This window comes from Glandiceps talaboti, chromosome 19 (genome assembly GCF_964340395.1).
Source record: "Glandiceps talaboti chromosome 19, keGlaTala1.1, whole genome shotgun sequence".
In the NCBI taxonomy this organism is placed as follows: domain Eukaryota; kingdom Metazoa; phylum Hemichordata; class Enteropneusta; family Spengelidae; genus Glandiceps; species Glandiceps talaboti.
This window is the reverse complement of record NC_135567.1, coordinates 9,576,433-9,591,345: the sequence shown is the minus strand read 5'-3', so window position 1 is coordinate 9,591,345 and position 14,913 is coordinate 9,576,433. Positions and strand designations below refer to the sequence as shown.

At 37.0% G+C, this 14,913-nt stretch overlaps 3 protein-coding genes and 1 pseudogene across 3 annotated transcripts; 1 reads left to right on the top strand and 3 right to left on the bottom strand.

The window, feature by feature from the left end:
* Positions 1-289: 289 nt before the first annotated feature.
* Positions 290-2,543, bottom strand: LOC144449947 (adenosine 5'-monophosphoramidase HINT1-like). The gene is made up of 3 exons (XM_078140505.1): positions 2,442-2,543; positions 1,391-1,495; positions 290-603 (listed from the first exon to the last, which is right to left on the bottom strand). The coding sequence occupies exons 1-3, from the start codon at positions 2,541-2,543 to the stop codon at positions 442-444; spliced, it is 369 nt and encodes a 122-aa protein (XP_077996631.1). The 3' UTR covers positions 290-441.
* Positions 2,544-4,697: 2,154 nt separating this feature from the next.
* LOC144449976 (potassium channel subfamily K member 18-like) lies at positions 4,698-5,936 on the top strand. The gene has a single exon (XM_078140542.1). It carries the CDS (start codon positions 4,698-4,700, stop codon positions 5,934-5,936), a length of 1,239 nt encoding a protein of 412 aa, XP_077996668.1.
* Positions 5,937-8,624: 2,688 nt separating this feature from the next.
* Positions 8,625-10,272, bottom strand: LOC144449975 (histidine triad nucleotide-binding protein 1 pseudogene; annotated as a pseudogene).
* Positions 10,273-11,749: 1,477 nt separating this feature from the next.
* On the bottom strand, positions 11,750-14,857 carry LOC144449944 (adenosine 5'-monophosphoramidase HINT1-like). Its single transcript, XM_078140501.1, has 3 exons — positions 14,733-14,857; positions 13,103-13,207; positions 11,750-12,401 (listed from the first exon to the last, which is right to left on the bottom strand). Exons 1-3 carry the CDS (start codon positions 14,841-14,843, stop codon positions 12,237-12,239), a joined length of 381 nt encoding a protein of 126 aa, XP_077996627.1. The 5' UTR covers positions 14,844-14,857; the 3' UTR covers positions 11,750-12,236.
* Between the last annotated feature and the right edge of the window lie 56 nt (positions 14,858-14,913).

Below are 14,913 nucleotides of genomic sequence, written 5' to 3'. Positions count from 1 at the left end.
TCAGTCACCCATTCGGGTCAACCAATCACCCATTCAGGTCAATCAGTCACCCATTCAGGTCAATCAGTCACCCATTCAGGTCAATCAGTCACCCATTCAGGTCAATCAGTCACCCATTCAGGTCAATCAGTCACCCATTCAGGTCAATCAATCACCCATTCTGGTCAACCAATCACCCATTCAGGTCAATCAATCACTCATTTTACACAAGAAAAAGAACACATTTATGATTCAAAATATTTATTCAAATAAAGATTGAAAAAAAAAGTGATTTTAATAACTGGGTACTCCGGTTTCCTTCTGCATTAACACTGAACCCATGAGGAATGGCCCCCCCACTGGACTTCTTGGGAGCCAAGTGTTTATATACTTAAAGAATTATCCAGTATAAACATTTATTTTGAAGGTTCTAAGCTAAAATGAACTATTAGTTCTATTCCTTTAGCCAGGTGGCCATTTCATTGGACGGCCACCCATGACATGAAGATGGAGATGATAGACAGTGTCTCTACCACGATGGTTGTTAATGACAACACGATATCCATTCTGAAGACCAAGCTGATTGGCTACTTTCCTAGCAACCAACATCAGGTGACCTAGCAACTGTGATAGAAGAACAATAATGTCAACAGAGTGCTGATAACACAGGGAGCACAGGAACCGTGTTACAAAACAAACAGATGAACATAAATATACACAACCAAACAAATATACAAACAAACAAACAAACAAACAAAAACAAAAGTATGTGTATACTGATAGTATATTAATCAAGTTGATAAAGTTAATATTTCCTTAAATTATTGGTCAATATATATTGCATATTTACCTTTCCATTTTGTTGTGCTTGCAGGTAGTATATTACATAAGTTGATAAAGTCAATATTCCCCTAAATTATTGGTCAATATATTTTATTACATATCTTCCTTTTCATCTTGTATTTACTGGTAGTATATTACATAAGTTGATAAAGTCAATATTCCCCTAAATTATTGGTCAATATATATTATGACATGATTTCCTTTTTCATCTTCTATTTACTGGTAGTATATTACATAAGTTGATAAAGTCAATATTCCCCTAAATTATTGGTCAATATATTTTATTACATATCTTCCTTTTCATCTTGTATTTACTGGTAGTATATTACATAAGTTGATAAAGTTAATATTCCCCCTAGATTATTGGTCAATATATTACATATCTTCCTTTTCATCTTGTATTTACTGGTAGTATATTACATAAGTTGATAAAGTTAATATTCCCCTAAATTATTGGTAAATATATTACATATCTTCCTTTTCATCTTGTATTTACTGGTAGTATATTACATAAGTTGATAAAGTTAATATTCCCCCTAGATTATTGGTCAATATATTACATATTTACCCTTTCATCTTCTTGCTGTGCATTGCATAGTAAATCAATAAATTTCCTTGGAATCACCAGGAAGTGAATTGGTGCAACAGGATCAATGTCATGGAAGGCAACAACCTGTAAATAAATTAATTGATGTTTGACAAATAAAAGGGAAGTAGGGAAGCAACTGAGGATTTTTGACACATATTGCAGTACAATTCAATAATACACATTAAACATGTAGATATGCTTATGCATATATATATACATGTGTGTGTGTGTGTGTGTGTGTGTGTGTATATATATATATATATATATATATATATATATATATATATATATATATATATATATATATATATATATATATATATATATATATATATATATATATATATATATATATATATATATATATATATATATATATATATATATATATACCTCGGTGAGTATCAATCTGCTAAGACAGTGCTCTATACCGCAGTGGCAGAGCGTAATAGTTTTGGTAGTACTGGAACTCTTTCTTGGGTGTAACTCGGAGTTTCACGCATATTGCGATCATCAGAGTGTCTGATGATCGCAATATGCAATATATAACTAGAAGCAAATGAAACTCAGCCAAGTAAGGTACAAATTAAATCAAATTGAGGAAAGAAAAGTGACACTTGTAGCATTTGTACCCACGTCCCCTGAATACAAGCATACATACCTGAGACGATAGAATGAGATCGAATACGAGGCTTAGAATTATGAGACTAGCCTCAACTTGGCCTCCAATCTGAAGCTGAGACCAACTGTGTAGCATGGATGTATTGATCGATGAACCCATGAACCTGATCAGAATTGCAAATACCCATACTGATAGCAAAACATTATACTAGTCACGGTATCGTGGGCTTGTATTGTTAAGTCTATCAGGTAAGCCGTGACGGGGCGCCCTCACACTTCGGTCAAGCCCTCACGACACAACGTATCGTAGGCCAGATATGGTGTACACTCGTAAGCATATGCGTATGCGTCCAGTGTCATGGTGTATAGACAAGTTTGTGATTAAAAAAATCTTCTAGACGTTACATACTTGTTCATCTTGGTAAATGAAATCACACGGAACTTCTTTTCTCAGGATCTTCCCGAAGATGGTATCATCGCCTTGGCGATGTGTGGAATCGTCTTCCGCCATAATAGCCCATCTATAGCGCCACCTACGTCAAAACTACAACATTGCACAGCTTCAAAGAAACACTTTTTAAAGACACGACTGCCCTATATAAAGAGGATTATGGCTAATCCTTGCAAATACGGGAAATTCAAACTGCTGTACAGAGCATTGGCTTCTGGGTCTTGTTTTTCGGTGCTCCGAGAAACACGGGGTCATGTATCATGTACAAATTGTTTGTGAATGTCGTAGGATGCTAACTTGATACACAAATTAGATGAAAATCAATCTGTTAATTTCATAGAATGAAAAATAACTTTCAAAATGAGACAAATTCCCCTGCAAACAGCTGTTTAGATTGTGTGTCACTCATGATTATTCAAATATGTGGCATTTGCATATGAACAACCCAGATAGGGAATGTTTATATTTTTGGTGATTGCTGTAATTGCCAGTGAGTCATCACAAGTTCTCCACCTCCAAACATACAGTCAGTCATATGCAAAATAGGGTCCAGGCCCAGCCAGTCGTTTGTGAACTCACGTGATCCTAGAAATCCCGTGTTATTGGACCTCTTTCACATATCACCTGCCAGTCATATCGATATTATCGATAGTTTATTGATATTGTGTTATATCCTGGAATATATCTCGGGAAACAAGCCGGGGGGGGGGGGGCATCGTCGCAAACCACGGTCTGTTTTACGGCAACGTTCTTAACGAGCCTCGTGGTAGAAATAATAACTCTGGTTTGCGAATGGGGGGGGGGGGTACCATTGGCCAGGTCGGGTATAGCTTTTAAATGATCTACCATCTATTTTTTATTTGAACGATAGCCCTAGCCTGTGGAACTTACAACTCTGTCTCAGAATTGTCTTTTGGATAAATTACATTATTTTGTTTCAAAATGATGTTTCAAGTAGGAAGCCAAAATTATTTTATAAATTAAAAATCCAAAATAACTACTCAATCCTCATCCACACACACACACACACACACACACACACACATACACATACACACACACACATACACACACACACATACATACACACACATACACATACACACACATACACATACATACACACACATACACATACACATACACACATACATACATACACATACACACACACACACACACACACACACACACACACATATATATATATATATATATATATATATATATATATATATATATATATATATATATATATATATATATATATATATATATATATATATATACATATATATATCCACTTTAAGCCAGTACTCTAGATCTGACATTGTTAACACCTCTACATGTCTTTACCACGTTTATTTACAAAGCACGTCAAAAGAACTGTACGTACAGCAATAAATTTGTTTTCTTCACATTTTAAACGTAGGCTTTCTTAATTTTTTTTTTCATGCTATTTATTGTGTTATAGACACGGACTTGATCTTTTTTATTTCTCATTTGTCACTCGTAGAAAAGACAGTAAAGTCGTTTTTATTTATTAAGAATTAAAATAAGTCCCATTTTCACATCCATGTCACCACTTTTAAAATAACACACAAATACACACACATACATACATACATACATACACAGACAGACAGACAGACAGACAGACAGACAGACACGCACGCACATGTATGTATACATACATACATACATACATACATACGTACGTACGTACGTACGTACTTACGTACGTACATACATACATACATATGATACATACATACATACATACATACATACATACATACATACATACATACATACATACATAGACAGACGGACACGCACATACATGTATACATCCATACATACACATGTACAGACAGACAGACAGACAGACAGACACACACACACACACACACACACACACACACATTCTCTCGCTAGTCTACACTGTATTAGTCTCGAATTCTAAAAACTGGTACAGTAATTTTACGTTTAAAAACTTCACTAAATACCAATTAAGTTTTTAAAACGTAATTATACTGTACCCGTTTAGAATTTGAGTCTACACTGTTTGACTTGATACTCTCCGTAGCGCACATGTCATGTAATTTAAAAGGTAGTTAATTGTGTATGCATGTAATACCATACATAGTGTGTATACATAGTGTGTACCATGTCAACAGATGGTTCCATGCAGTGACCTTTACTTAGAAAAAGATGGCGGACGAAACGGGACAGGCGAGAAAATCGAGAGTGCACCTATGTGACGCAAATGCATGTACACGAAACTTTCAATGGCGAATGTTTTCGTGGCTGTCAATAGTTGTGTACGTATTAGTTGGCGGGATACTCTTCAAATTGACAGAATCGTCCGTAGGATCCGAACACGATGTTAACGAGAACACCGATACCATTTCTAATGCATCGATTAGCGATATTCCGACTACCGTTCTCCCAGCCCTCGATGTAAAGTTACTGCGGTCGGAACTACTGCATTCCTTGCATGATGTTTGGTCGAGTGATCCTAATAATTGGACCGTCCTGGCGATAGATCTACTAACAAATCACGAGAAAGAAGTCCGGAAAATAATCGAAAGTACGGGAGAAAATGAATCGCCGAATTACAACAGGGACCGCACGGATGATAGTGATTTCAATGATTGGTTCAACGCGTGTTTCTTTTGTCTGACGGTAATCACTACAATAGGATACGGCCATATTTACCCGATAACAGCCATTGGCAAACTGATATTTGCGTTTTACAGCGTGGTGGGTATCCCGTTATTTTTCCTGTATTTATTTAAATTGGGAGAACATCTCGCTACACCGGTGAAAAGAGTCTATTGGTATCTACGCTGCCAGGCCGTCCGTATGTGTTCGGCTATGTTCGGACGTCGTTCGCACGAAACAAACCGACAATTCCGAGAGTTGATTGAATCTGGTACTGAGAGACATGAGATAGTAGCCGACGACGACGACAATGACGACCCGCAGAATGCTGAAGAGCACAGCCGGGAGGAAGATGAAACCATGGGTACGCAGGCTGATGACGTCATTGTGGTAGAAAGTCAAGTGGACGACACCCGTTTCGCTTTCGTTGATGTGAACGAATCGATGGTAGCTAGCGTCCAAGTTCCACTGGTGATGTTAGCTGCAGTCCTTATTATCTACATATTAATATGTTCTGCAATTATGGGTGTCATGGAAAACTGGGATTATCGGACATCCGTTTATTTCTGTCTCGTAACCATGACAACTGTGGGATTCGGCGATATACTTCCAACGAAAGATCAAGATTCGAAGCATCTGGTGGTTTCCATGGTAATCGTGTTTGGTCTCTTGTTGATATCGATTTGTATCAATCTGGTATGGACCAGAGCTGCTAGATTCGCAGAGTGGCTTTTCAATGGTCCATGCTGCACGGCACAGTCTTGTTTCCGATGTTGTTCAACGTAGATAATGATTGAACACAGATTATATGAAGAGCAAAAGATGCAAGGCGGGAAAACTAAACTCTAACCACCCTGGCACACGCACACGCACTAACACAGACACAGACAGACAGACAGACAGACAGACAGACAGACAGACAGACAGACACACACACACACACACTCAAACACATGCTATGGTGCGCAAGGATTGTTCAATTTTGTTTGAGTGAGAATTAATCATTGTAAAAGTACTTGTTTTGATATCTACATACATACATACATACATACATACATACATACATACATACATATTACCTTTGTGGGTATTAACATTTTTTACGGGAGTGTGACATCTTTTGAACTTTATACTTATTTATTATTACTATAAATAACTGGAATTATGGTTCATGTGGGTATTTAATTATAACTGACGGGTACTTTGAATTAACTATGATGTAGCATTGGGGCTTACGGGTTATTTTACAGACTAGTGATCACGTGATAGTTACTTTTTCAGTAACCTATTTTTCGATCCATAGGGACACGTAGTGTTGCCTGGAACGAAAAGCATAAAGTTACCCTTAAACAAAACGTCACTAACATTGTTACAGTTGTTTGTATGGCTAGACAAAATATCCCTTTGGTGTTGAAAATGTAATTTTCGTCTGAATCGAGAAAAATCTAAATAATTCCTCATGTTATCATCTTGTACGACAAGACTGAACTAAAAATTGATACATTTTAGTCAATTGAATATCAAAATATCAAAGAATGCGCCAACCTTATTAGGTTTACAGGGATGTGTAAATGTGGCGATGATCTGCTGAGATAATGGTAGCTCAGACAAAGAAAGTGTATTGGTAAAGATGTTTGTCACGCCAGGCAATTGACGAAACGCTGTCGGTAAGATGTTTATCTAGCCAGACGATAAAATGTAGCAATGTTAGTGAGATTTTTGTCGAGTCAGGCGGCATTTTGTTTCAGGGTTGATGATTTTCGTTGTATACCAACAACAGACATGGATACTGTTGCTACGACTGTAGACGGGTACACTACACAGGGACACATAGATATCATTCCTTAGATCGTTAATTCCTAATAAGGAAAATATCACACGAATCCTGCTACTACAAATGTATCAATATACGTAACTTTCCAAGAGGTACGGGAAAAAATATATATTCAAGTCAAAACATTGTTATATTAAACCTATAGACAAAGAAAACAACACTAAGGAAATATTGCGTGTCCCTGTGGTTCGCTAGCGCGTACGGCTTTTTCTCTGGCAGTGCAGTATCATTGTTAGGCCTAAAAAATTGTGTGGTTCCGTTTACACTCAATTTTAGAGTAGGTGGGGTACGTAGATTTTTTATTTTATATTATTTGTTTTTCATTTATGAGTCTCTAGTTCAGGTTTTCTATTGTTTTCCAAATGGTCTCTGTGTTATTTATTTCTTCCTATCAGATGTACAGCCATTACAGATTGGAAGAACAGTTTTATATTGTCTATTTTAAGTTGATGTCAGTTTCCGCATCGGTTGGCAGTGAAAATCTAGGTGGGGTCAGGTAACCGGAACCAAACAATTATTTTTTCTAGGCCTTATGGTACTTTTTGTATCCATCTTTTACAAAATTAAGCAAAATGAAGTAAAAGTTATAACATTGATAATATATTTATATTTTTTATTATCAACTCATCATAATACAAGCAAAATTACGGGTCTCTATGTTTCGATCCATTTATTATGAAACTACATTTTTTGCAAACCAGAGTTGTTATTTCTTCTGCGACACTTCGAAATAGCGCCTCTTGGCGATGAGTCTTGGAAAGTGTCGTAAAGGAGGCTGTGGTTTACGGCGATGTGAAATTGTCAAATTTTAACTTCCTTCATCTCAGCATCGCTGTGATGTGACTTGTAAATAGACTAAATAATTCGTCGTTGATGACGCTCTTGTTATAACTAGTAATCGTTATACTTTTTAACCACTTATAAAATAACACTACTGTAAGGATTTGGGTTCAATTGTATTACTTTCCACTCTTGCGGGTTACCTCTTTTTTATTCCAGCATGCTTTTTTCAATAACTTTTGTCAATAAAATTACAAATTTGGCAATGCCAAATGTCTTTACATGTTTCTTTACAATGATATTTGATGTATGATTATGTATAAACTCATGAAACTTGGTACCCTTTTCTTTACAATGGTATTTGGTTGGCGATATTATCTACTGCCCTCTAAGTTAGATTGAAGGATTCGTCGTTGATGGCGCTCTTGTAAGAGGCTCCTCACAGCCCGATAATTACTGGTATCCAGATATCCTTGAACGCCTGATAACTAGTGGTGTACACAGCGACGTTTGTAATCGTGAAACAGTCAGGTGAGCGCGAAAATCCAGGGACCTACAAAAACAAGAAACTGGGAAAAATATAAAAACATATGAAGAACATTTTCCTTACATACTACAAAAAGTGAATTACAAACTGAAAATAGAAAATATTTCCAAAGGGCCTGCCTTCTCAAACCAGAGCTGTTATTTCTTCCGCGACACTGCGAAATGTATTTGTCTGTGCGTCTTGGACGGTGCCAGAAAAGAGACTGTGTTGTTTACGACGATGATGGGCCTGTTGCCTTTCTTATACTAGTAGGCCTATATATTGTCTCATTTTCGGCAGGAAACTAGGAAACGTGTTAACGTTACTTTTTGTTTCAACCTGGCGGCCACGTCATTTGTCTCCCGCCTAAAACATGCAAATGAAGATGCCGAACAGACGCTGTTCCATTATTGATGACGACACGATATCCGTTCACAAGACTAAGCTGATTGGCTACTTTCCTGGCGACTAATAGCAGACGACCAAGAAGCTGAAACGAAAGAAAGAAAAACGAATAAATAACTGGAAATAATATGATGGTATATACAACGAATCATTAGAGTTTGTTGATCATGTGGCAGACGACAATTCATCTAAATTATTCAATGCGTGCCAAGAAGGTTAATTTATGCTGGACGTCTCAAAAGTACGAAGTTAGGGGAAAATCACCACACTCCAAGGAGATCTGGTCAATCGCATTTTCCGTGCACGTGCGTAAATATAATGTCGCCCATTGCGAAATACCATCTCGTTTCCTACTAATACTAGTGTTGACTACTGCAAAGTTATGGAAGTGTTCTTTGAGGAGAATGCCAGCACATGTCTCCAAAGTACATTGACTAAACTGCAAAGATATCGATGTGGAAATTAGTGTTCTTTGTGAAGCATCATCCATTGTGACGGTTATGGTCAGACAGAAGACGATGGAGTGGATATTTAGTTGAGAGAGAGAGAGAGAGAAAGAGAGAGAGAGAGAGAGAGAGAGAGAGAGAGAGAGAGAGAGAGAGAGAGAGAGAGAGAGAGAGAGAGAGAGAGAGAGAGAGAGAGAGAGAGAGAGAGAGAGAGAGAGAGAGAGAGAGAGAGAGAGAGAGAGAGAGAGAGAGAGAGAGAGAGAGAGAGACGTCATTTCGTTATTATTGTAATATACCTGTTCGTCCTTCTGTTGGGCATTCGATAACATGTCGATCGTTTTTTTCGGAACCACTAAGAAATGAGTCGGTGTTTTTGGTTGGATGTTGTGGAAGGCTACAACCTGTGGAGAAAATCATAGTTGTCTTTCATGGAATAGGGGAACCTACAAACTGTGTTACAAACAAAGAGATAAGCAAATAAATATAATAATAATAAAAATAAACACATGAAATATGCATGAATAATGAAAATTAACTATATCATATATATATGTGTGTATAAATGGGTATGTAAGCTTATATAAATTAATACGATGTAAGACTTACTGTGTTTGTATATAACTTATCATATGTACAAGTCCCACCCCCTCTCTCTGTCTGTCTGTCTGTCTGTGTGTGTGTGTGTGTGTGTGTGTGTGTCTGTCTGTCTGTCTGTCTCTGTCTCTCTCTCTCTCTCTCTCTCTGTCTCTCTCTCTCTCTCTCTCTCTCTTACACACTACTTACAAAGTTGTCGGGGTTTCAAAAGATCTCCGATGACTCTTACTCATTTATTTTATATATTATTTTATCGTCAGTGTCAAGAGACTATGCCGTTTTCCAGTTCCAGGGACTCGGCTCTATGTTGTCGTAGATGGCGCAATTCCATAGGGTGACAAAGATTGTGATGCTCATGCACGTCACGTCACGTCAGCTGGCCTGTTACATTGGCGGGGAAGGAGAAAACTGACATACCTGATCATCTTCGTAGATAAAATCGCACGGAATTTCCTTTCTTACAATTTTACCGAAAACAGTATCACCATTTGAAGCAGACTGACCAGGCACTGTTGGTACTCCGTCTTCGTTCGCCATAGCTAGCTACAAGCTGTGCAGTTGTTCCGGGCGACCGGCAGATAGAGATCGGCGAAATTAGGCTCTCACGTTATACACGAGTCTACCACACCGTCTGTCGCTGTCACTATAGTATAATTATTGTATCGAATTACACAGTTAGAATGAATTATAACATTTCAGATAAATTGTACCGGACGGGGACCATTACACGTAAATAAAGAATAGGGTCGATGGTCACATCACGTGGTCAATATTTAGCGATAATGACAACCTCAATGCAATGTCCCGTATGTAACTCATCTACACGGCCGGTCCATCTCCATTTGTGGTCCATAACGATAGGTTGTCATGGAAACTGTCTTTTCCAAAGGTTTTTTTTCCGGACGGTAAAAGTAACATCAGACTAATGCCTCAGTAACTGAAAACATGACTTCATATTTTTTTTGTCAACATATCTTTGCCAATCCAGGAGTATTTTAATATTTAGATATTGTTTACACATGGACATCAGGCAAGTAAACAGAGTACTATTTGGGTTTAGGTAATTCGATGAACTGACATATATAAACCAGGTATAGTAAATTTTGATGCAATTTTAAACACATTTCAGAGAAAAGTTCCTGTTACTGGAGCTAAAAGGAAGCTAATAGTAACTAATAGCAAACACAGGATCGACCACCGTTACAGTCAGCATATCTGGATGTCAGTGTGGTGAGTTGAGGTGTAAGTACCGTATAGAGACTAGGCTAGGATGTCCATAGTCAGTGACTATGTATGTATGTATGTATGTATGTATGCATATGTATGTATGTATGTATGTATGTATGCATATGTATGTATGTATGTATGTATGTATGCATATGTATGTATGTATGTATGTATCTATCTACCTATATGTGTGTGTACGTGCGTGCTTGCATGCGTATCTGTATGTATGTATGTATGTATGTATGCGTGTGTGTATGTATGTATGTATGTATGTATGTATGCGTGTGTGTATGTATGTATGTATATATGTATGCGTGTGTGTATGTATGTATGTCTGTCTCTATCTTTATCTATGTACCTATCTATCTACCTATTTATCTATGTACCTATGTATAAATGTATGTGTCTATCTATCTACCTATATGTGTGTGTGTGCGTACGTATCTGTATGTATGTATGTATGTATGTATGTCTATCTATCTTTATCTATGTACCTCCCTATCTGTGTACCTATGTATAAATATATGTACGTGTGTATGTATGTAGTACGTATGTATCTACCTACCTATCTATCTATATATCTATCATTCTATCTCCCTATCTATCCATCTACGTACCTACCTACCCATCTGTCTGTCTGTCTGTCTGTCTGTCTGTCTGTCTATGTTGCTTTGACAACAAACATTCACTTTCAAATCACCCTCAGAAGTCAAAAAGACAAAAACAACCACATTTGTAGAATTAAAAGATTTTATTTCAGTGATGTAAGTTTTACAAGATACAAGCTTTCATCTTACAATCAAACCAGGATTCTCTAGTACAGAAATAAAGACACTTTAGTAGCAATGTGCTTACATACAGTGCCAGCTACGACATTCCAAATATTGTGCTTTATGAACTATAGAGGGCGCTGTTACATAGATGGCCATTCTAAGTACGGACAAAGTAATAATAGCAAATATTGTCGCGTGAGGGCAGTAAGGTCGTATCTGATATACAATTGTATAGGTCTTACCTTACTGCACTGACGCGACCATATATGGCATGAATTCACAGTCAGAAGTGCTTAGAAAATTGATAATTCTTTGCTATTTAAGTCAGATGTAGTTATTGTAGTTGCAATTAGTTAGATATAGTTAGTTTTTGAGACTCGCATATCTGAATATGACAAAGCTACCCTGCCCCCACCTAATTATTGAGTAATAGTTTAACCAAATGATGGTCTACAATGGGACTGTACCAATGATACAGTAGAGATAGGGGTGTACAGGTTGTTAACCTGGTGGCCAGGTCATTTGACGTCCTCCCAATACATGTATGTGTAAATGGAACACTGACTGACAACCATCTGGTCCGTTGTTAATGACAACGCGATAACCGTTTTTCAACCCTTGATCTTCGGCTACTTTCTTCGCTACAAGTAACATATGACCAAGTAACTGTAAAATGAAACGATAAAAATCGAAATGAATAAACAAGACCAGCATTTATGATGTGTTTCATGTGATGTCATGTGATGTGTCATGTGATATGTGTTATGTGATATAAGTGATGTGATATGATCAGGGATGTAGATAACGGCCGGTAGCCGGCAAAATAAACCAGCTACTCTGCAATATCAAATTGGCCATTACTGGGACAAGCCATTAGCCAAGCAAGTGGACTTGTTATCAAAGAGTACCAATATTTACACATGTGATGATGGGCTCTTACATAACACAAGTAAACAGCTGTAAAACCTCTATTTGGCCGTCTGCATGGACTGCAATTGAGGCAAACCTTATCTCCGTCTTATATCAGTTGTTATCAATTTATAAGGCTATTATAAGTAACGCTACAAACAGCTTTAGAGATGCAAACAACTTTTATGACACCCGTTTTCGCCAGGCAAGCCCGCGGGTTTGTTGCAATTGGACCGCTAATGGTTTGTGACTGTCTGCTTCCCAGAGCAGAAAATTTTAGATTAGATTTCCTGTCTGGGGTCTCGTAGTGGGTGGCGCCCTCAGGAATAACAGTCTCGGTAGCGATGATTAAAACGTGAACACGTAATACAAAGGGCAATATGTTTAAAAAGTGAAGGCCATAGTGAATAAATAGTTGACGACTATTATCAGATTTTGAAATCAAATTCAGTCTATACCTGTTCATCTTCCTGTTGCGCGTTGGATAACATATCAATGGCTTTCCGTGGAATCACCAGGAAGTGAGTCGGAGCTTGAGGATTGACGTCATTAAATGCCACTACCTATGAAAAGACAACACAATTCACAAATTGTTAAGTTTATTCACCTCTGTTCACAAACCTTGCACCCCTTGAAATAATGGAACAGCCAGTTGAAATTTGCCAAACTGTTTAAAGCATCACACGTTGAGTTTAAATTTACTCTCAACCTTGATTAAACCATTCTTGTATATTCTGTATGCTTTCTATGACATTACAATTGACTTTCGGTATTGTTAGAACACCTTGTTGCATAGAAAAGATTTACTTTTTATACGTAAAAAAAATTACTTCGTCAAATTATTTATAAATCATATCCTAATACCAGGTTTGAGTTCAGTCAATAACAAGTGATAGTTAAGTGTACTTCAGTAAGTGGACACTAGAGGGCGGTATACTAATTCTATAAATTACATCATCAGACCATTTATGAGTTATATATACCAGGTTTGAGTTCAGTTAATTGTAAGTGATAGTTAAGTGTCTGTGACTCAGTAAGTAGAAAGCTGTACCTTCTAAATAAACATCGTCGCAAACCACGACCGTTTTATGGTACTGTTCTTAACGAGTCGGTCCCTACTGATTTCCAAGAATTAATAATCTGATGATCGCACTATGCGTGAAACTCAAAGTTACAACCAAGAAAGAGTTCCAGAACTATCAAAACTATATATATATATATATATATATATATATTATATATATATATATAGTGGTACAACCTCAGTGTACAAGTTTTTTGCTCCAAATGAAAATACTTAAATAAAACAACATGCCAGGGCTGAACAACACAAGTGTTTTCACGTGTATATTACTTCATACACTACAGTTTCACTTTCGTTTTGATATAAAATGTATTCCACTGATTATGAAGAATGTTAAAGCAACTCTAGCTATAGGTTCTCATGTTGACTGTATTTGAACTGACTGTTGCGTAGTTGTAAATTCATTTATGCATTAATGAAGGTTGGTGCTAGCTATTAGACTCAATTTTTACACTTTGTGCAAACATGACACAATATACATGGAATAATCCATCTTCATTACACTACACACACTACCAGAGACTGTGGTATGGTACAAATTTTGAAAAAACAAAACATGAAAGGTTCACAATTGATTTAAAAAAAAGTATACAATCAACTTGCTGCATGGAGCTACTGAAGAGTTAGCACATATTAGCGGAGTTTTTTTTGTAAAAAATAAGTAAATATTAATAATAACATGACACATTGACAGTAAATTGATGTCTGGCTCAACCAGGCGCCCATGCTCAACGGACAACCTATGCTGGCAAGTTACATACACAAATAATCACAACTAGGCTTCTCGTTCGATGAAAAATGACTTTGAAGAACTGCCAAAAATATTATCTCTCTCCTGAAAATATTTATTTAATTTTAACCACGTTGTGACTTGTATATACAGTCATCTCATGACACATGTTAGTCGTTACGGACGGTTACATTATGCAAATTCCAACAAGGCCAAGGTCGCTTCCATTTGCAATAAGCAAATGCGATATGTATTTAAATCTGCTCAGTGTTACCTGTTCGTCTTCATATATGAATTTACAGGGTATTTCCTTTCGTAGTATTTTTCCAAAGATTGTATCCCCACCGGGGGAGGCGGCTTGCGCTTTCGATACTTCGTCAGCCATGTTGCAGAACACGGAAGTTGCGTCTGAAAATAGTGTGTTAATAGTAGCCCACACATTCGATTATATTTAT